This window comes from Sabethes cyaneus, chromosome 3 (genome assembly GCF_943734655.1).
Source record: "Sabethes cyaneus chromosome 3, idSabCyanKW18_F2, whole genome shotgun sequence".
In the NCBI taxonomy this organism is placed as follows: Eukaryota; Metazoa; Arthropoda; class Insecta; order Diptera; family Culicidae; genus Sabethes; species Sabethes cyaneus.
Genome location: NC_071355.1, coordinates 86386621 through 86409945, shown reverse-complemented (window position 1 = coordinate 86409945; position 23325 = coordinate 86386621). Strand labels below are relative to the sequence as shown.

Sequence of the window (23325 nt, the reverse complement as noted above, 5' to 3'; positions counted from 1 at the left end):
CAATATAGCTACAATCGCCTTTTCCGAAGTGTACAACTACAATGACAAAAAACAACAAAAATCTAGGTTTTTATCGTGTTAATTTTGCTTTATTTCATCACATTTTACGTAACTGACATTCTCTAGCGATTATTGCGCTTCTGCGCTTAAAATTATGGTGGCCCAACAATGACTACTCAAGTGGCCCGACCTTCACAAATAGCGCTTTTCTAGTATTTCACCTCACCCTTACCAAACACCTTACTGGAGGGTATTTTTCTATAGTCTTCGTGTGAAGCACAACACACTTAATACATTTTCAACATTTATCTCGAAAATTGCATTTCATGAATCGTTTCTCGAAGAAAAGTTTACTGCGCCTGCAAAACTTTTTTTTGTCAGATTTAGTCACTGAATTCAGTACGCGTGTTTTGAATAAACTATTGAAACTCACAATATTGTGAAAAGTTAGCTGTCATAGTAAGAAGTATTACAATGCTTGTACATAGATATTATGAGTTACTAAAACTGTGAAAATCGAAATGGCCCGACCATAACAGTGGCCCGACGATAACGACAATACCCTATATATTTTTTATTCGATCAATCTCGCTTTGAAAAGCTCGCTGAATAGGGCCTTTGATGTTTGGAACGATTTACGTTCTGCATTTGTTCCAGTAATTGGAGGGAATTAATTGAAACCACTTGACATATTTATGAAGCTTCCATTTATTAGCAAGAATCGATTTAGGAAAACCGTTCAAGCAAATTGGTATTAAAGGATGTAAATATTCCATGAAGCACTCTAAAATTTTGCACAATAGTATTGTGAACTGCTGTGGATGGGCTTAATAAATCGTTTACTCAGTTCCCAGTTCAATTTTAAAATTGGAAAATGTCGTATTGGTTTCGACTGTGGATGGTATTTGGGTTGGCCATTCGGCTTTTGCAGTCTCAAAATAATATCAAAACGATGGTTTGTTGTCCGACATTTCGGCCGTTGATTTCGGCCTTTTTCAAAGGAAATCTACGAAAAATTGGGTTTATTGAAAACATGTAACATATAAAACTTACTCACTGGAAAATGTGTAGCTTGCTAGTAAACTACTATCAATTAATTTTTTAAAATATTGCCAGTATTATGCATTCTGACGATTCTCATTACATATAGATAAATAAACAATTCGTGAATAAACACTAAGCCGACCACCAACATCTTACAATAACTTCCGAAGCTAAACATGATTTTTTGCAATCTATTATCTCCCACGAAAGAATACTGGAATCCCTAAAACGGTCAACTTCAAAATCCATCAGGTACAACATAGTTCAACTCGATTCGATAACCTCACCATGGAGTCCCACAACGTGAGACTCTGACTGAAATTGGTTTGAAAATTAATATCTTTTGAAATGATGGTTTTAAAATTAATGGAGGGACGGTAGTGGAAAGTAATGAAAACTTTTTGGGAAAGGAGGGGAAAGAGTGGAAAGGAAGAGGGGGGAGTAATAGGTAGCTACGCTTAACAAGTTGTTGTTGTGACTCCTATCTTTTGTCCAATGCTGGAAGGTGCATGGGTCGAACCAAGCTATAATCAGAGATTAGAACCGGATTTGAACCCATAACACCTGCCAGGGCGTGTGGCTCGCTGGTACCCGTGGTTTGAAAGGATATTATAAACAAGATAGTCTAACTTTTCCGTTTACTAAACGCGAGCGATGTATGTGACTCGACCCATTGAAAAATGAAAAATAAAACATACTTTCTTTAAAAAATGTTCGTGTTCAACCTTCATATCTGTTTCGCACAATGTCGATTAATATGAATATATTATTTTACCAGCTTTCCACGTCTTTCAGGTGTGTTTCAATCTTACTCGCATTAAAACAACGCCATTGAAAAACTAAACAACTTCAAGGTAATGAACAACGTTTCTTAAGAAAATAAATTTTTGTAAACGAAAGAAGTAAGGGACTCACATATAACTGTTAGTCTCGTGTTGTTTGGAATTTAAAAAAAATCAGATAAAAATTTGAAGTATACTTGTCTCTTCTGCTAAGGAGCTTAGAGTCATGTATTAGACAAGGAAAATTACGAGCTCCCAAATTTCCCATATACAAACCAACCCTGGTAACGTACGATAAACGCGACAGGAAATCCCAACGGAATGAAATACCGACCACTAAACAATGGTACAGCAATATCCGGTGCGCTGCATCACAATAGACCATCACCTCGTTCTTATATTTATATGTATTTATTGCCTATGAACAAACGGTCACACACTTGCAGGAAAACAGTGAACGTCAGTGAAATAAGATAAAGCCGGATTGTGCTGGGGCCCTATGCGTGAGAAGTTTCTTCTGTCTATTGTCGCTGTTCTTCTTCTTCTTCGGGGAATGTGTGAGAAAGGTCGGTGAAAATTATTGTTAAATCTTAAAATATGTTGGTCCGGCAATTGTTCTGTCTAATGCCATTGCTATTTGTAAGCCCGACCATAATGGTGATGAGGATGAGGATGAGGATTGCTTAAACTAGAAGCACATTTTCAAAGCCGAAAGCCGGCTCTTTGTCCCGCTTGCCTTCGCTTGGGTACGGTTCTGATTAGTGGAAAACCGCCTGCCAATGGGAGAAGGTTGCACGACGAGCCTGTGGCGCAGAGTTTAGTAGGAAATGTTTATGCCTCAGCAGTGTTAACGACAGGAAAATTTATGATTCGTACCAACTAGCTTCAGCAACACGCAATTCATCCTGTGCCGGGTTCAGTTTCAATTCCCCGAAGGGCTTAGTTTGCTTACATAAATATATTTTACTGACGGTAGTGCCAGTTGGAATGTAGTTGATAGGCAATCATGAATATCAAGTACCCACCGACGGTTATGGATATGCTAGTTTTGCAACTCTGTTATTGAACTTACTATTTTTTGCTGTGCAATTGATCAGAGTCGGCGAGTCGTCAAATAAAAGTTTTTAATGATTTGCCCTAATTTCTATTGCCATGACGAAACGGATGCAGCCTAACACACTGTCGCTAAAATAGAACAACGTTTTCAGGTTGCTTTTTTAAAGGTACCTAATATCGTCAAATTTTTGTTTTAAATAAGTAATATGCGTAATGCGTATACTATCAACTAAATATGATGTCATCCGTTGAAAACTAATGACAACTATCTGGAAATATGTATCTCAAATAATTACATATCGTAGTTCAAAATAAGTAAATATAAAAAAACGATCGCGAATTAATATCTAGCGTTGCTCCGCAAAAAAATCCTTATTATTTCTGAAAGCAAAGCAAAGCCATTGGTATAAACGTCCCTTAGAACTTGACCCTTCTTTATCGACAGACTTCACAGCCAGTCATTAGAGTACAAGACAATTACGGGACCAGTGCAACGATCTTACTGACTCTATAGCAGCATCACCCAGCCGAGATTCCAACATACGACGACTGGCTTGTTAGGCCAGCATCGTAGCCCAAAGTTAACTGGGTGGGCATTATTTCTGTACCGGTCTAACACCGGTCGTATGAAACGGCAAAATGCCGAATCCGGTCAAGGCAGCGTCTCGCCACCGTAAGAGGCACTTATCCTGATAGATTTCCTTGTTGATGGTAGCTGTCGTAATGTACGGTTGATTCATCTTGCCGCACCCACAGGTGGCCTATCAAACCTAGAACTTTTTGACAAATTTGACCACCTTTTTCTTCCTTTTGTCAGCCATTACGATGTATCTCGGTTCCATCATCCACTCTCGGTACAGCTTCCTGGCGCGGGTTAAGGCTACCGGATTTTATATGCCGTTTGATGGCTTCTGGACCTTGAAGATGCAGAATTCGGCAAGCTTCAACGATTTTGGAATCCGTCATCTTCACCGCCTCGCAAATCGGAAGTTCCGGCCGACCGACACTTGAACAAATTCAACACCCTCATGATTTTCACCAGGTTACCTGACCGCCACTGGGTCGTTTGGGTCTTCTAGAATGACTACACCATTCGGGACATTGTGCACATACAGTGCACAGCCCTCCCCTCAGAAGTACCGATGACGACAAGGATGAATTCTACGCGCAGTTGGAGAGTGAATTTGACCGCTGCCCTAAACATGATATCAAGATCGTCATCGAGGATTTCAATACTCAGGTTGGTCAGGAGGAGGATCACAGACCGGTGATTGGAGGTTCAGTGCACACCAGCTGGCCAATAAAACGGGCTTAAGACTTATCGACTTTGCCGTTTCGAAGAACATGGCCGTACATAGTACCTTCTTCCAGCACAGAAACCAACACAAGTATACCTGGAGGTCACCAAACCAGACAGAATCACAGATTGACCACGTTTTGATCGACTGTCGGCACTTCTTAGACTTTACCGACGTCAGATGCTATCGAAGCGCTAATGTTTACTCGGACCACTACCTAGTGATGGTTAAGATGCGCCCCAAACTCCCCGTTATGAACAACATTCGGTACCGACGCCATTAATTATCGATTAAATCTGGCACAGTTGAATCAGCCTGGCGTCGCCGCAAACTACGTGCACTCACTCGAAGCTGTGCTGTCGGAAGAGGACGAGCTGAACGAAGCCCCTCTTGAGGACTGTTGGAACACCATCTAAACAACCATTAGCAGTGTACCGGAGAGCTCCGTCGGGCGTGCCCTACGCTACGTTACGCTACGTGTAGCGAAACGATTGGTTTGACGATGACTGTAGAAGTATGATGAATGAGGAGAACACTGAGCGGGCGGCCAAGATGCGCATTGCCACGCGTTAAAAGATGGAAAGACACAAAGAGAAGCAGATACAGTGAAACCAAATCTTCCGGGAAAAAAGCGCTATCTGAAAGAGAAGGAATTTGCAGAGTTAAGGCAGCTGCATCATTCTCAGCAAATGAGACAGTTGTATCGAACTATCGAACGATCACCGTTCGCAATGCCACCTACAAAGTGCAGTCCCAAATCATTTACGGCCGACTGTCACCACCACGAACGAATTTGTAGGAACTTATCAGGCCGACTTTGTCGAAGGTCGGTCTACAACAGATCAAATATTTACACTGCACCAGACCTCCAATAGGGCCGTGAGAGTTCCCACGCCCTGTATGTTCAAAGCTGCAAATGATACCAACAACAGCTTGACTTCAAAGCTGCATATGATGCCATCGACCGGAAAGAGCTACGCAACATCATGGACGAAAACAGCTTCTCCAGAAAGCTCATCAAACTGACTACGATGAATGGGTACACAGTACTGTGTTCAGATTTCGGGTAGATTGTCAAGTTCATTCGAATCACACAGAGGGCTTCATCAAGGTGATGTTCTCTCATGTCTGCTGTTCAAAATATTACTATTTACAAGGTGTTATGAACCGGGCGAATATCATCAACTGCTTTGTTCTCAGGAAACTCAACCTATCTCACAAAGCCGTTGTGCCGCGAGCCGGAATGTGATTGGATAAGAATGAACGATCGTGAGGTGCCCGAAATAGTGAAGCAGCACTTCGGTGAGCACCAAGGCGGAGGACCTTGGTAACATAGAAATCAATTGCTTCAGGGAGGACAAACATGGCCAATGAAGACCGTAGCCAAGGACGCCGTCAATTAGCTGAAGAATAATAAATTGGTTGGAAAAGATGACATAGGAGCTCATTGAATGTCAGCCCCGTAACGCTGGCTATTTGTTTGCATAGGCTGATTGTAATGGTTTGAGATACATGAGGAGGAACAATGGAAAGTTGGGATTATCGACTCGATCTACGATATAGGCGACAATCTCAACTGTGAGAACTATCGCGCGATCATCGTTCGTGATCTTACGCTGACTTTCATCAATTGCGAACAGATTTGAGGGCCAGCTTTATTGATGAAAGGTCAGCGACGGACGAAATCTTTACTCTCAAAAAAAAACCCTGAATACAGAGTTTCCATGTACTATCTGTTCATCGACTTTAAAGCTGCATGCAATGCTATCAACCGCAAAGAACTATGGAAAATGATGGACGAGAACAGTTTTTTAAAGGTTACGATGGATGGTAAGTAGTGCTGTGTGAAGAGTCCGGGTGGATTGTCGAGTTCATTCGAATCCCAATCGAAGGGACTCCGTCAAAATGATAGTCTATCTGCTGTTCAATATAGCACTGCAGGGCGGTGTGCACCGAACGGATACAAGAGGAATGATCTTAAGCAAATCTAATATACTCAACACGAAGGAATACGCGAAGCAAAAAAGATTGGATTGAAGATAAATACGGTGAAACCGAAGGACAGTTTCTCATCTGCGACCCGGATGGCGCAGGCCAAATTGCGTCGCCACGAGCCTCTGGGTACACAGTGACCCCTGTTCCTATAGGATGCTCATTAGATCGGTTGACCTCTAATGGCTTGAAACATGGACGAGAAGAACTTGCGAGTGTTTGCAGTTTCCGATAGACAAACGCTGAGAATGATTTTCGGCAGCCTACTGGAGAACGAAGTATGAAGGTAGAGGATGAACCATGAACTCGAGTACCTCCACGGCGAACTCAGTATTCAAATGGAGGCAAAAACTGGACGAACACCGAAAATAGTGTTTGTTTCAAATCAAGTGCAATAAAGCTGACTAGGAGCACAGTGGCTAGTACACGGCGTCCGAAGAATTGAAGGGTGGGACGTCCCATCCAGTGTAAAGTGACGGTCAGCTTAGTGACTGACGTTTGACTATAACCAACAGTAAAAAGTAGCGCAACATTTTTGTCCGTGCCAAAAAAATCCCAAATGTTCATTTGAGATACCGTCATCCGGGGATACTTGCAACACTTTTGAACTTTGACTTAGTATAACTTTCGAAGTATACCGTTTAGATCCAAGTGTAAGTAGCCAAAACTTGTATAGTGGTGAGTACTTTTGATTTATGATTATGAGAAAAAATATAAACTAAATGAATCTGCAGAATGAACCGAAAATAAGGGTGTTGCAAGTTACCCAGTAAACGGGGTTACTTGCAACACTTTTCTGATTTTGCGTTTCTTATGATTTTATATCTGATTTCAAACCGCGAATGACTATTTTGAGATATTTTGAATGTATTTGTAGTAAAACAAGAGATACTGGAGGCGTTTTTTGTTTCCCAATTTCGTCTATCGCTTTTTTCAAGATATTCGGTGAAAACGCAGCATATCGGCGAGCTCCAAATTGCCGTTTCAAGGCACGTGGAATTTTTCACAATTTTAATTTTTTTGGAGATGGTGGTAGACAAAATAACATCAGATGCAAATTTGCTTTGTACATACTGTCTATTACGATAATTTTCATTTTTACAAGTGCTGCAAACCGCGCCATATTGGAAGTTCAAAATATAAACAAAGCTCAAAATTGCTATTTGTTGGCTTATATGATGCACTTCTTGTGTACAGGAACCAAACAATAAATAATAATTTCATGTCAATGAACTGACGCAACTTTGCACATCCATTTTTCCGACTCTGAAAGTGACATTACTTTCCAATCGTATAAAAACAAGCAAAACAATGATGCAATGGATTAAACTTAACTAAACAATAGATAAACATCCCTTCTTTAAAATGGCATTGGGTACAAATAGTTATGTTAACAAACAAATGCGTTAGAGCTGTCAGAAGCGCGATGCGCCAAAGTGTTGCAAGTAACCCCGGTGTTGCAAGTATCCCCGAATGACGGTACGTAGAAATATCCCTAATTCGGGGGATCTTTTTAGATGTTTGACGACATTTGACCAATTGTTTCAAATCGGATGTTTGACGCAAGATAGCGGGGGATGTTTTGATACGCAAGATGGCGATTGACACTTTAAATGATTTCGGCACCAACTTTTCAAAAGGGCCAATCTGCAAAATGTAAACAAACCGAGTGAGGGTTTCTTTACTAACGCCAGGTTTCTAGTCCAACAGAAAATAACCCTCACTCGGTTTGTTTACATTATGCAGAACGGGCCTTTTGAAGAGTTAGTACCGATTTGGGGTATTTTGCATAAAAACCGATACAATAAAGACTGTTTTAGAATGGAATGGAATTTTCAAACCTAAAAAATCAACATTAAACGTCATTTTAAAATCCAATATGGCGGAATATTATTTATCTCTTTGCATGAAAACCCTTGAAATATAGACTTTTTTAAACGGGATTTGTGCTTAAAGTCAGAAATCGATGTTTGACGCCATTTTGAAACCCAGGATGGAGGACTTTAGCATGAAAACCCTTGCAGTATCCAGCTTTTCACGCGCTATAATGACAGACGCAATAAATTGTATTCGTAATATGCGAGCAATCTTTTCGACAACTTTCCATCCATCAAATCTGACACTCTTCTCCTGTACGGCAGTGTTGCTCTTTCTTTAGTTTACGCAAAACAAGGAGAGCAATAGTTTTGTTGACATGTCATGTCATGTCATGTCATGTCACGTCATGTCATGTCATGTCATGTCATGTCATGTCATGTCATGTCATGTCATGTCATGTCATGTCATGTCATGTCATGTCATGTCATGTCATGTCATGTCATGTCATGTCATGTCAAGTCAAGTCAAGTCAAGTCAAGTCAAGTCAAGTCAAGTCAAGTCAAGTCAAGTCAAGTCAAGTCAAGTCAAGTCAAGTCAAGTCAAGTCAAGTCAAGTCAAGTCAAGTCAAGTCAAGTCAAGTCAAGTCAAGTCAAGTCAAGTCAAGTCAAGTCAAGTCAAGTCAAGTCAAGTCAAGTCAAGTCAAGTCAAGTCAAGTCAAGTCAAGTCAAGTCAAGTCAAGTCAAGTCAAGTCAAGTCAAGTCAAGTCAAGTCAAGTCAAGTCAAGTCAAGTCAAGTCAAGTCAAGTCAAGTCAAGTCAAGTCAAGTCAAGTCAAGTCAAGTCAAGTCAAGTCAAGTCAAGTCAAGTCAAGTCAAGTCAAGTCAAGTCAAGTCAAGTCAAGTCAAGTCAAGTCAAGTCAAGTCAAGTCAAGTCAAGTCAAGTCAAGTCAAGTCAAGTCAAGTCAAGTCAAGTCAAGTCAAGTCAAGTCAAGTCAAGTCAAGTCAAGTCAAGTCAAGTCAAGTCAAGTCAAGTCAAGTCAAGTCAAGTCAAGTCAAGTCAAGTCAAGTCAAGTCAAGTCAAGTCAAGTCAAGTCAAGTCAAGTCAAGTCAAGTCAAGTCAAGTCAAGTCAAGTCAAGTCAAGTCAAGTCAAGTCAAGTCAAGTCAAGTCAAGTCAAGTCAAGTCAAGTCAAGTCAAGTCAAGTCAAGTCAAGTCAAGTCAAGTCAAGTCAAGTCAAGTCAAGTCAAGTCAAGTCAAGTCAAGTCAAGTCAAGTCAAGTCAAGTCAAGTCAAGTCAAGTCAAGTCAAGTCAAGTCAAGTCAAGTCAAGTCAAGTCAAGTCAAGTCAAGTCAAGTCAAGTCAAGTCAAGTCAAGTCAAGTCAAGTCAAGTCAAGTCAAGTCAAGTCAAGTCAAGTCAAGTCAAGTCAAGTCAAGTCAAGTCAAGTCAAGTCAAGTCAAGTCAAGTCAAGTCAAGTCAAGTCAAGTCAAGTCAAGTCAAGTCAAGTCAAGTCAAGTCAAGTCAAGTCAAGTCAAGTCAAGTCAATCCACTAAAAGTAAAGAAAAGTGAATAAGTTAGGCAGTAAAGGCCGATTTAAATTTACCGTTAGTCACCATCGAAAGAAACTTACAGGATCATAAACGGATCAAAAGGTATGTGATGGTTTGTACTAGCTTATAATAAACACGACACGATTTAATACCCTCATCCGGATCAAATTGAATAAAATTCGTCATTAATCAATAGTAAAGGTCAAGACACATGGCATGTTTCTCACGCTGACCATTACTCAAATGGACAAATTTGAAAATTATTGTTCCGCTTCTATGCCAGTAGAAGTGTGCAGAATGGATGCGTTTTTCTCTAGTTCATCTCCATAAAACAACTTTTCAATGAATAAAACGATAGTAAAGCTATAGCAAGAAGAAATCCAGCTTGCCTTTAGTTGACATCTCGATGGTGAACCCACAGTAAGTCCATACATCACCCAAGCAGATACGTTGGCTCTAAATCTTCATCAATCTCTACGACTGTACCTATTGTTTGTATATGGAATGCATTGCTGTACATATAGCCAATAAATACTCTTCCTTTCCTATATATTTCCACCGACGGGAGCTCGAAAGGGAGCTTACTAAACTACACCACACTGCGATATATAGGTATTGTGCATATTTCGCCTCTACGGTCGCAACGCAACCAGTTGAGGCAAGATTTATGTTGCGAAATTCATGCTCATCGTTCCATCCGTAATAAATCTTGCAGCGAACAAGACGAACCGTAATCGGATGGGCACAGAAAAGAAAAGGTTACATCATGAACACTTGACTAGAATCGACCCGGTCGCTGCCAACCGTCCCACGCAACCCCCCGGCCCCATTTCGCTGGTAGGGTCGTTCAAGGAAGATGTTACCAATTTTCGACAAATCCCACCATCCATTTCCCTCAACCACAATGGTGGTTTTTTCCTAGGAACATTATATTTGTTTTCTGTTTTTCTTTTTTCAACATTACTCCGTAGGTGGATGTGGTTCCTAGAAAAATGAGTGATCACAGATTGGTTGAGAAGATTACAGGGTTATGTGTTGACAACCTTTGAAAATCAACACTGAAGAAAGCGTAACGAAAATCCAATCGATATAGCAACCCGAAATATTTTATATTTTTATTTCCCATCTCACATAATTTGATCCAGATCCAGATCCAGATTCATTGCAAAAAGAAAAGTGCAATTCCGTAAGAGTGATATTTGTTTTCAATTTATTTCATAGCTGGGAAACCGTTTGGAACGACAGCGTAAAACTAACAGGAAATTGTTCACCGATGGTAGACAAGAATGGCATAACAAAGTGCAGTTCATTATTTTCGGCTAATGTCTTTGCGGTTCGCTGTTGCTTGTTAAAATTTTACAAGTTAGAACCAGCGTCATTATCGTTCGGTATTATTTCACACAAATTTTCTCTAGCATAGTATAAGTTATATCCTCAGGGTACAGTGATAAATAGCAAACGAAAGAAACTACTTTCTAAATTATTGAATCCTTAAGTTGAATAACCGTTTTATCTGTTTCATAGAACTAACTTCTTATTTACAACACTTTATCAGTTGATTTACCTTTAGGTCATTAAAAATTATTCATTTCATACGTATTTGAAACAAACAGTTAGAAGTTTTTCCTGATGCTCCATTTTTGAAGAATTTTTTTTTTTGACTGGAAGATATGAGAATTGATTGCTTAAGCGAGTTAAACTGAAAAAAATAAAAGCTGGTTCTTTGCAATTTTATGGTAATACCCGGTCGGTGTCTAGTCATATTTGAATATTATATGAAAGCCAATATATTCTCGAACAATGACATAACTGGCCTATATTGCAAAGCATTTGAACAGTGTCCAAATCGTTTCTCAGAAACCAATATTAATTTCTGCCATTATTCTTTAAACTTCCAAGTTCCACGTCTCGTTGCTGCAAATGCGTTGTCAACGAAAAAGGCGCAGAACAATTTTCTACTCAACGGAACAATTGACCTAAAAAGAACCAAGCAACCATTTTTGCCATTCTCATGCAACTTCCACATTTCAACTCAGAAAAATACTTTAATATTCCTATAAAGTGCCATGAAAGCGACGCCTTGGTGCTCCTTTCTGTCGTAATTTGGCCTTCTGCCTTTTTTGTTCGAAATACTTCGCAGCCAAGAACTACCTATTAGTGTACCTATAGGAAAAGAGCCAGCCTTTTGACTCTATTAGCCCCTCTCCGTCGAGATTTGAACATACGACCACTGCTTTATTAGACCTGTGTCGCCCTCGAGGTCAACTAGGAGGCCGTCAGGCGTTATTTACAACGCTAATTACAGACGAAGAACATAAAAAATAAATTAAATAATAAGAAGTAACTAATAATTGTATTTTCGGTTCAACTTCGTAGTGTTATTCAACAAGCTGTAATTTATAAAACATTCAATATAGTCAATAAACCAAACACCTTTTGCTCAGTTCATGACTTTTTCAATCCACTGATGATGCCAATCATGATTTAATTAGGACATTAACTTTCCCGCACATTACCACCAGCATTTCAACTCAATCTCCGACGGTGTGAACGGGCTCACCGTTCACCTGCGAATAGTTAATTGCACTTGAAAGTAAGTGGAAAATGTAAACTAGTGTATCAACAAAAATCACAATTAATCATACCAAACAAACAAGATCAGAAGGCAACGAATCGCAACGCACAGGAACAGTCCGAACGTAAGTTTGGATGCCGGATAAAAAACGAGTACAAACAGAACGACGTAGAGGTGAAAAGATTGATAGAAATAGAAGATAGTGACACAAACAAAAAGTTTAAAAACAATTTCCGCTAGCAAAGCGAATCGCCGGAACGATAGCAATAGCACGAGAAAAATGACAATCCGGAACTGATCAGAAGCGAAAAGCGTACCCCGGCACGCCGTTTAACATAGTAATAATAATAATTTGAAAAACTTTTCACGAAAACAGAAAAAAAACAGAGAGAGAGAGAGTAAACAGAAATGCTTTCAAAACAGTTGCACGGTCGGAAACGAAATGTAAGAAAAACTGTTCTCCCGAGCAAATCACGGCACAACGGATGACCGCTTCAAGCGATTCGGAATGATTCGAAGGAACAATTGAATACAGTGAAGAAGAAAAAAAAAAGAACTTGAAGGAACGGAAACGAAGTAAACAGATAACTGGGACATGAAAGGCGTCAAAGTAGTACATTACCTGCGTTGTGATTGACGGTAGGAAGTGATTACGACTCCCACCTTGCTGGAACAGTGCGGGACGTGGTCATGCTGCATGGAGGCCCGAGACGAGAGAGTGTTGAGCGAAACGCCACCCACCGAACCGCGGGGCGTTGTGAAAATCGACGTTGTCATATCGTCATCGCTCTCGGAGAAGCGCCGCGAACTATCAATTGCCGGCGGTCGTTGGTACGAACCGAGCCAGACAATTGATGCAACCGTTTTAGTCAACCAGGGAAGATGAGAAAAAAACGAGGACGAGCAGTTTTAGCAGCATTGATTAATGTCAGGTAATTTGATTTGGAAATAGTTGACAGTGATACAAAAGCGGACACAATTAGTAAGCATTACGCAGAGGAAACTTGCCTAACACAGCGCCTAACGTTTATTTTCCTTCCCGTAATTAATAAACTGAAAGGCATTGATCAAAATCGAATAACCACTGTTCGAACACTGTTTAAGTGAGATTCCTCTGAAGTTGGCAGAAAGATGTAAAAATTAGTAAAGCACAATAGACACTCGTAACAGTTTGATGACACAAATAACTTCGATTTACATGCAAATATTATGATACGATGAAAAGGATGAATGATAAAAAATACAATCGCTCACTGATTTCGCCATACCTTGAATATTTAATAAACCATGCATACAAAATGCCCAATAACTGCACCAACATAAAGAACGGGTTTCCGCCAAAATCATTAAATTATTTTTGGAAAATCATAGAACATTTTGTTTTACTTATGAAGAAACTAAATATATTTAAAAACTTTCCCAGAACTACATGTAGTAGACATACAGTAATAAGAAATGTTTGTTATTATTTTTTGTTTTTATTGGTTCACTTAGAAAACTTCATACAATATAAAGAAACTTCTTCCACTCTGTTAGTTGATCCTTCGTTAGTCGTATTCGAATAATATTTTGATACAGTAACCACTTCTCAGAAAATCATCATTTTCAGCACCTGATAACACAAAGCTTAGAAGATGTCCAACTTTACGACTATCAAAACTCAAGAAGTTTTGTCGCTACTAAAACAGCATTAAGTTTAAAATACGGTCATTATGGAGCACCATCCAGCTTCTCTACATCATCCAATGATTGATGAGCCGAAAAGTAAACTTTCTGAACATGATAAATACGGTCTACGGTTTAAGTTTACAAGAACAAGACTACGCAATTAAGTTAAAACGGGGCCAATACTGACACGAGGTCTTCAAATATTAGAACGTTTGTACTTGATTGGTTGAAAAGGATTAAAAAATGAAAATTACACTACAATACTTCGAAACAGTGGAACTCTCGTTCACGTTCGTTCACAGGGGCCCGACAGTTTAAAAAAAGTATAGCTTTTACAAAACTTGAGCGATGTTTCCCAAATTTGCAGTGAAACAACAAACAAACAGGACTTGCAAATGAAGTAAAAAACTTTATTTGGCCGCAATACTGAATTTTAACCAAAAAAAAGCACCATTTTTCGTCTTGACCCCCAAACCAATTTTTATTTTCAGACTACCATTGGAAAGCTAAAAAATGCTATGAAATGCATTTATCAAATTAGATGTGCATTGGCATTAACTAAATGAAACAACCAATTGGCTGTAGCAAGGTTCACAATTTAGTTTCCTTAGGTCCTACCATTTATTTGGTTAACGCATTGATTGTAACTTAATCCTCCTAGCCGCCGTTCTCAGTCTTACGTAGATTGCCTCGGCCGTCTCAAGATTTCTAGTAATGATGTCAAGTCTGTCTGCGATGGTTAGGAGTTGGCTACTTTTTCCAAAGATCGTTTCTCTCGTTTCGAAGCCCACTCGCCGGATCATACCTTCAATAGCGACAACAAACATACAAAACAGTTCATCCCCATGGAGCAGCCCTCTGCGCAATTTGAAAGGACCTTGAAACACTTACATAGCACCCCTACCAACACAGTTGTTACAAAGTAGTAGTGGCAACCGGTATGCAACTAATCCAGGTTATAAATAAGTCTATTCAACTCAAAGTGCTGGAATTGTGCTGCTTGGGACATCCCTCGCGCAAGAGCAGCATCGTCAGTTTGTGCGGGAAGTTTGTTCGCGTGCATTATCTTCCATAGCTATTCGCGCTCGACTGTATCGTATGCTGGCTTGTAATCCACGAAAATATGAAACGTGAGCAGGTTGTACTCTTAACATTCTAGATCTAGAGTATTTGTTGGTGCATAAAAATTTGATCCACAGTAGCACGGGCCCCGCCACTTAACTCGTAGTGCTAGTGAGCCACGCACAGTCACCGGAAACTGTCCTGTTTACTTATTTATTCGGCTTGCCATCCTAAGACTATAAACAGCAGGCGTAAGAGACCATCAACTTGACGAAGCCTTCGGTGTGATTCAAATGAACTCGACAATCCACGCGAAATCCGAACACAGCACAGTGTACCATCCATCGCAGACAGAATCAATTTGATGAACATCCTGAGGAAGCTGTTCTCGTTCATGATTTTCCATACCTCTTTTCGGTCGATGGTATCATATGCGACTTTGTAATCAACGAACAAATGGTGCCATGTGAACTCTCGGCCCTTTTGGAAGGTCTGCCGCAGTGCAAGTGTTTCCGCTTTTGTAGCTCTGAAACTGAAGGTTCAGCGTATCTTCTCTGCAGAGCTACGGGGCTTTTGTTTTATCTAAGCACAACTTCTTCCATTTCCTTCTTACTCCAAACCAAGTATGCAGCCTAAATACTAAACAATACCAAGTATGCAGCCTAAAACGTTCTGAAAATTATCCAATGAAGCCGCTTCTAGTGGTTCCTTGCCACCAGGGAATCAAAAATGACGAAGGCACAAGAGACAAAGATGTTATCCGTGCTTCAAAATGTTAGAACAAAATGTGGTGAAAATTTGTCACTATTGCATGAAAGTTAGGACAACAACAAAATATCGTAGCTGTTTATCATGGATACAGATATTTCATGACAACCGGGCTGTTCCTTGCGGTAGAGACACACTGTTGTATGAAATACGTATTGTACAACATGCGTTACCAAGTAACGACATCTGCTGTATTCAACAGGGAAACAATGATAATTTCAAGCATTTTCTCAGGCATGGCGCATGATGAAACACTAGCGCCAACTTCTGTTTTTTTATTATCAAAAGCTAGAGACGGTGTCCTATTATGATGATGCGTTAATTTTAACCCTTATCATTCCAATACGCACGATAAAATTTAATGCACATGTATTGCACAACTACGAAAAAATTTTGCTGAATTTTTTTTTATTCTTTTAGATATTTTATTCTGGTCGCTGTAAATCAAATTGATCAGGATGATCTAATAGTAAAACTTTCCCTTTTTCTGATTATGGCTATGCATATTTTCAATTTAATAAAGCTGTTTGGGTGACTTAGCTTTTACACGACAAGCTTTACGCTTTACAGCTTTGTAGAACAAAGCGAATAGCTTCATTAGAGTAAGGCAGTTGCCGGCAAGCGACAAAAAGCATAATCAGGTTTATTGCTACTTTCAATAGAGCGTAATAAACCTACTTGAGCTTATGGCCAGACTCTTCAAGAGGCTATAGAAACCTTCTGAAGAATGGGCCTCTTGACCGGAAGGAAGTTTTAGGCCACAGGCTACAGTTTATACCATGCTGAAGTTTGGAAACCACATTCAACTTCGTCTATAAATTGATCGAACCTCAAAATAGGTCACGCTCCATTTCTTAGGACCAGATAAACGCAGCCACATCTAGCTTCGTCTGATCTAACCAACCTGTTCGCTGTACTCCTTGTCAGCTTTAGTAACCTTTTCAATATTTCAATAAAGTGGAGGAGGGTTTGGTGAGAAGAATGGTAGACTGGATGAAACTGCGAAACTTCGACATGAGGCCAAAAACATATTTCGTAGTTCAATTGGTAAGTGGGACGCCAACCCACTCTTTCGGATGGCGCCCGAGTGTTTTGACAATTAAACTATCACCACACGACACCCTATATTAGATAGTCTCACATCTAGTTTCCGTCCACCTTTTGAATATTTGGTTCACCGTAGTGCTTCCCGGGTTGATGGTTGATCCTTCACTTACATACTCTGTTCCTCTGTGCTTCACTAAAATAGTTCTCAGCACTCAAAAATCCGGGCACTCTCAAGTCTTGTTTCATGTCTCTAGAGATCAACCAGTGTGATAATACGCCTCCAAATCTCAATTAGCTTGGGTAGACAAATCTACATCCAACTCATCACCATTCCGAAGGCGTCGGTTAGGGAAACCCTGAGGCCACAAGATTACCGAGTCTTCCTTTTCCTTGACAAGCGAGTGGTCGTGTGCTCGAATCTTAGTAAAATCAGGCCACTCGATATTAAATGACTTAAGCAAGGGTTTTTTTCTCATGCCCATTTACATTTTTCCTTCTTACTGAAATTAGCATTCACCAGCAATGAAGCTTTCTTGTCAGGGCGAATTATAAAAATGGTACTTGCTTGAGGTGCGTAGTGATGCCTCTTGTCCAAGGGCAAATTATAACTTGTTTCGCTACTTGATTCTAGGAACGAGATTGGTAATGCAATGCCAGTAAGGAAAACACACACACATACACACACACACACACGCGCGCACACACACACACACACACACACACACACACACACGCACACACACACACACACACAAACGCGCGTGTGCTTTTTCATCTACAATTTTCCATATCTCTTTGCGGCTGATGGTATCATATGCAGCTTTGAAGTCAATGAACAAATTATCCGTATAAACTCTATATCCATAACCATTGACTTTTGAAAGATCTGCTGTAGCAAAAATATCAGGCCCGTCGCGTTAGGGAAAATTAACTTGTGAGGCCAATTTATGGACGGTATTGAAAACTGTAATCGAACAACAATTCTCACAGACCAGCTTGAGGTATTTCTTGTAGATCGGATAGATAATCCCATCCTTCCACTCCTCCAGTAGCTGTTCTGGTATCACGAATTCTTACAATCAGCCGATCCAAAAAAGCGATCAGCTTTTGCGGTGCCATCGAAATAAGCTCTACATCGATGCCATCGATGCAGATACTTCAACTCCTCTCCATTTACATATTCTATTAATACTGTCAACAAAGAAATAGAGAATTTTACGTGACAAGCGACATGGTAACTTGCTAATATTGATATTGCGCTTTTACTTTGACAATCCGCAGATGACCCACGGGAAAGCAATATCAATATCAGTAACGTTGTCAGTTCGTAAAATGATCTAAATTAGGGAACGATTGTTTAAAAGCTATTTAAGAAGTGACAACTGTAATATTTGAATGAACTCAAAAAACAGAGAAAAAATGTAGAGAATGAAGTCCTCTTAATGCTCAAACTCAAATATTCTTATATTGGGTGACTGAGTGAAGTTTATATAGCTCCAACAATTTTGATATTGACACCTTAAAAAGACTAGTTCACTAGTAATTAATCGTTCTCAAAAGAAATATGTTAGCAAATGAAAACGACATACAGAAATGAAAAACTCATCATCTAAACAACCAAGACAGTAACATGAAACATACCCGATGCGATGAAAATGCAAATAGTACACGAATTGGATGGCAAAAATGCTTACACCATCTGGCATGAATGGATTCCATTGTTGCCTTTACAAACACAAAACCAGGCCCGGGATATAGATGTCCGAAGGATAATTGAAAATTTCCTTAACTGCCACAAATCTCCAACCGATTGCAGAACCGGTATCATTGCCACCAGGGGAAATCAATGACAACAATCGAAAAGGAAACGGATGACATCCATAAATCACTGCTCGAACTAGCACTGCCATCATCCTTCTGTATCAAAGCTAGAAAAGCCTCCGATGACAACTCTAGAGACCGGCCGATGTCGTCAGACATTAGGCATACAACACGCAAACCGACCGAACATCGCAAGCTGGAGAAAACCGATTGCGACGATGTGTTTGATTTATTGGTTAAAACAATAATTTTATGACCCTTTCAAAGCTAAACTCCAAAGACACGGTCCCGGTGCATACCGCACCTTACAGCAGGATGCATTCTCCGCTTCGATCCATCAGCGGGTACTAAGCGAACCAGCTGGGTACTAAATCGACTGTGACCTGAGACAAACATCAAATATTTTCTCCCTTTCTTCGGATGTGTTGGGGTGGATAAGCCTAATCTATTAAATATTCGAACCTACTAGGGTTACTCAAAACATTATTGTGTGTACATATTTTTGAATGATCAGCGAGCGCTAAACTGCATTCATGTTGAAGAAAATATAGACAATAAAATTGGTACCGGTTATCGTACTGGACAAATAACCTCGGTGTGATGTTTGTTAGTTTATATGAAGCGTAATTGATGCTAATTTGTCAAAATTCCGAACAATTATGAAAGAATTTAAAACCATTAGAAAAGAAAATTTAAAAACCAATAACTGATTTTCAATTCCATTTGTTACCAAATCACGTTAAACATTCATCAAGCAACAGATAGAGATATGCAAAATACATGCAAAACGGCTAGAGACGAGAGTCCCTAAGCCTGACGGAATTTGCAATGCCACCTACCTCGATGAGTCCCGGTCGCGTTGTGGCGTTCCGAAGAAGCTCTTCCGCTGCCGGTCCGGCGTTTTCGGGGCGGAGAACTTTCGTGCCGTTAGACGTGGACTGCTGATCGGAGGCTGCTGACGGTCACCGCCCTGGCGAGTTGGTCGGGTCATGATGTTGTTGGGGTGTTGTTACGTCCAGCCGTAGTAGTCGGGAGACAAACATACAAACAGATGATGAAATCACAAATCAAACTCGGAGTGATAAATTTGGATTTAGTGTGGAGATACGGGATTTGCTAACGAATTTACGAATCCTGCCAGGAAGAATGGGCAGAACGGTTCTGACCCGTGAAAGAGTGTCTTGATGTGATTGTGCCTTATCTCACATCAATCATACTTAAATCTGAATGGAATGAATGTGTGAGCTGCTTGCCGTGGAGCGATGCAGACGCTCATGTTTATTGAAGACAGAAATTAGTTTTAGTGAAAAATACTTTAAGAATAATACGACTACTGTTGGAAAGCGGGGATTAAAATAATCGATGGATTCCGAAATTTAAAAAAATCAAAATTCAAATTTTTTTGTTCAAATTATTTACAGGTTATCAAATATTTATATGACCTAAAAATAAAACTTACAGAGAAAGTTTACATTGGAAGAAATTCGCAAACAAAAAACAAAATCCATATTAGCTAAGTCATGAAGGTTTTCAATTTTTTCAATCATAAACTCCCGATCAACAAACCTAGCCTAGCCTATAAAGCTATGATGTTGGAAATTGGTTTCGCCATCATAAAATAGTTCCCCTCAGCTAACATTTTTATCATTGGCGGAACTAGGAAGGGAGCTAGGGGGGGGGGGGCTAAGCCCTCCCTAGAAAAGATTTAGCCCCCCCTAGAAAGGTTGAGTTTTTTAATTTTTGAAAAACCAATAGTTAGATAACTATAGGTACGAAAAACTTCAGAGTAAAGTTTATTTGCATGACTGTTATAAGATTCCAGGCATCAATATGCATTAAATGTTAATATGCTGACGAAATAAAACGGTTGAAAAAAATTCCGCTATGTTCGCTATGAGCGCTAGTTCCGCCAATGATTTTTATATATTAAAAATCAGTTAAAAATCAGCGTTACGTATAGATATGCATGCTAATAAGTCGTATTTGATGCGCAAAACTGGCATATTCGTACTATTTTGGAGGCGATATACGTGATGAGAAATAATTAAACGCCTTTCATCTATATAAGTATTTATATACGATAATATCCGATTAAGCGTAACTCACTCCGTATTGCTATACAATTCTTTGTAGGAAATCGTATGTGTGTCAGTTATTATCATTTTATACGACAGAAAATGAACTTGAGTGCAAAATCAACTTGGGTGTACGATTTTGTGAAACCCGGGTTCACCATGAAGTGAGAAATGATTTCCATAAAAATGTCACATTTCACGTTTGCAAGCGATACGAAGTTTATAATATTCTTGATTTCATATAAACTGCCGTTTATCGTAATTTTCGTATCAGTGTAAAATGGTATTTACCTTATTTTTGTTTTAACATTTTTTAATGCCTGAAAGCCAGCCAACGAAAAAATTTTGAACAAATACGTGTGAAATTCAAAATATGATCATATCGAATGAATGACATTGTATTTGTTTCATATTCGTTTCAGCCGATTTCTGATTTGTTCGACTTTCACCAATAAACCGCTCAAATGTAGCGTGTGATTGTTCAATGTAAATTTGCCACATTTTATCTCAAATTTACTGTCACTTTTTATCATATTTTGCTTTTTCGCTTAAAACTATTGTCATAAAAGGACGACATTTAATGTAAATGAAACTTTTTTGTTCGCGAAAAGTTTTATTATTGATCAGATACTTGACAACCTGCAATTTTTATGGTGTGTTTATCTTTTCTGCTAATAAGCTTTTACTGTATTTTGTATCCTACTGCTATCCTATCCTATCCTATCCTATCCTATCCTATCTTATCCTATCTATCCTATCCTATCCTATCCTATCCTATCCTATCCTATCCTATCCTATCCTATCCTATCCTATCCTATCCTATCCTATCCTATCCTATCCTATCCTATCCTATCCTATCCTATCCTATCCTATCCTATCCTATCCTATCCTATCCTATCTTATCCTATCTATCCTATCCTATCCTATCCTATCCTATCCTATCCTATCCTATCCTATCCTATCCTATCATATCCTATCCTATCCTATCCTATCCTATCCTATCCTATCCTATCCTATCCTATCCTATCCTATCCTATCCTATCCTATCCTATCCTATCCTATCCTATCCTATCTTATCCTATCTTATCCTATTCTGTCCTATCCTATCCTATCCTATCCTATCCTATCCTATCCTATCTTATCCTATCCTATCCTATCCTATCCTATCCTATCCTATCCTATCCTATCATATCCTATCCTATCCTATCCTATCCTATCCTATCCTATCCTATCCTATTCTATCCTATCCTATCCTATTCTATCCTATCCTATCCTATTCTATCCTATCCTATCCTATCCTCTCCTCTCCTCTCCTATCCTCTCCTCTCCTCTCCTCTCCTCTCCTCTCCTCTCCTCTCCTCTCCTCTCCTCTCCTCTCCTCTCCTCTCCTCTACTCTCCTCTCCTCTCCTCTCCTCTCCTCTCCTCTCCTCTCCTCTCCTCTCCTCTCCTCTCCTCTTTTCTCCTCTCCTCTCATCTCCTCTCCTCTCCTCTCCTCTCCTCTCCTCTCCTCTCCTCTCCTCTCCTCTCCTCTCCTCTCCTCTCCTCTCCTCTCCTCTCCTCTCCTCTCCTCTCCTCTCCTCTCCTCTCCTCTCCTCTCCTCTCCTCTCCTCTCCTCTCCTCTCCTCTCCTCTCCTCTCCTCTCCTCTCCTCTCCTCTCCTCTCCTCTCCTCTCCTCTCCTCTCCTCTCCTCTCCTCTCCTCTCCTCTCCTCTCCTCTCCTCTCCTCTCCTCTCCTCTCCTCTCCTCTCCTCTCCTCTCCTCTCCTCTCCTCTCCTCTTCTCTCCTCTCCTCTCCTCTCCTCTCCTCTCCTCTCCTCTGCTAGTCCTGTGCGCCGCTCCACCGCGGCACTTTGACACACGCCGTCGGCGGTGATTTAAAGTCGGCGCGCCGCCGAGGTCATTTTTGTCACACCACCGAGACAGTTTTACCCACGCCGATGACGTAGCCCAAAGATGCTGGACAAAACTTTGGCAGCACTCCGTTAATCCGTTTTGTGAATTTAGTGTTATGATGTACGTTTAAGTTATATTTAATTTAACTGCATTCCAGCCATACTCTGGTGTGTCCACGCGTTCAACTGACCTAAGAGTGAATAGAAAATACCGTATGAAGAACTTCAGTAATTAACTTACAGGGTCGTAACAGCACAGCGTTTGTGAGACAACGTTAAATAAACGTCAGGGACCGCACACTTTCGCTCCATATTGCCAAGAAAACACCGCAAAAAGATGTTAAAATCTCCCATTTTATTGACAAGTTCATTAGTGGCTCCTATCTCTTTGGTTCGTAAATTGCACTTCCGGTTACGGAAATGTTGATCAGGATACGTTAGGTGAGTAAAACGACTTCGGTGGCTAACGGTGCGAGGTTATAGCTTACTTACTTCAACTTTACTTTACTTTTTCGGCGACGCATAAGCATAAGCGATAAGCAGATTTATCGAACCCACACTGGCTTCAGGAACCGTCTCCACATTTCTCGATCTTGGGCTACAGCTTTCCAGTCGCCCCTAATACCCGCTGCTCTAACATTCACGTCAACAGCGCTCATCTAACGGGTACGGGTCTGCCTCGAAGTCGGCGACATCTACCGAATTCTCTGCTGAATATTGTTTTCGCTGGTCTCTCATCCGGCATCTCTTTCAACGTCCACGCTTCGTCGTCGTAGAATAACACCGGAAGAATTTTGTATACAGAATTGGGCAGAGTAATGCCTCGGTAATTGCAGCATTCGAGTCGATGGCCCTTTTTGTAAATAGGGCATATGAGATTTTACA

General features: G+C 40.1%; 1 protein-coding gene across 1 annotated transcript in view; it reads right to left on the bottom strand.

Moving 5' to 3' along the window:
* Window positions 1-23325, bottom strand: part of LOC128743422 (ras-specific guanine nucleotide-releasing factor 2-like) — a 101285-nt gene that overhangs the window by 43586 nt on the left and 34374 nt on the right. Inside the window, exons 14-15 of the mRNA XM_053839996.1 lie at window positions 19314-19444; window positions 12731-12916 (exon numbers count right to left, since the gene is read on the bottom strand). Of these exons, the coding sequence (XP_053695971.1) occupies window positions 12731-12916; window positions 19314-19444 (317 nt within the window). The remainder of the gene's footprint in view (window positions 1-12730; window positions 12917-19313; window positions 19445-23325) is intronic.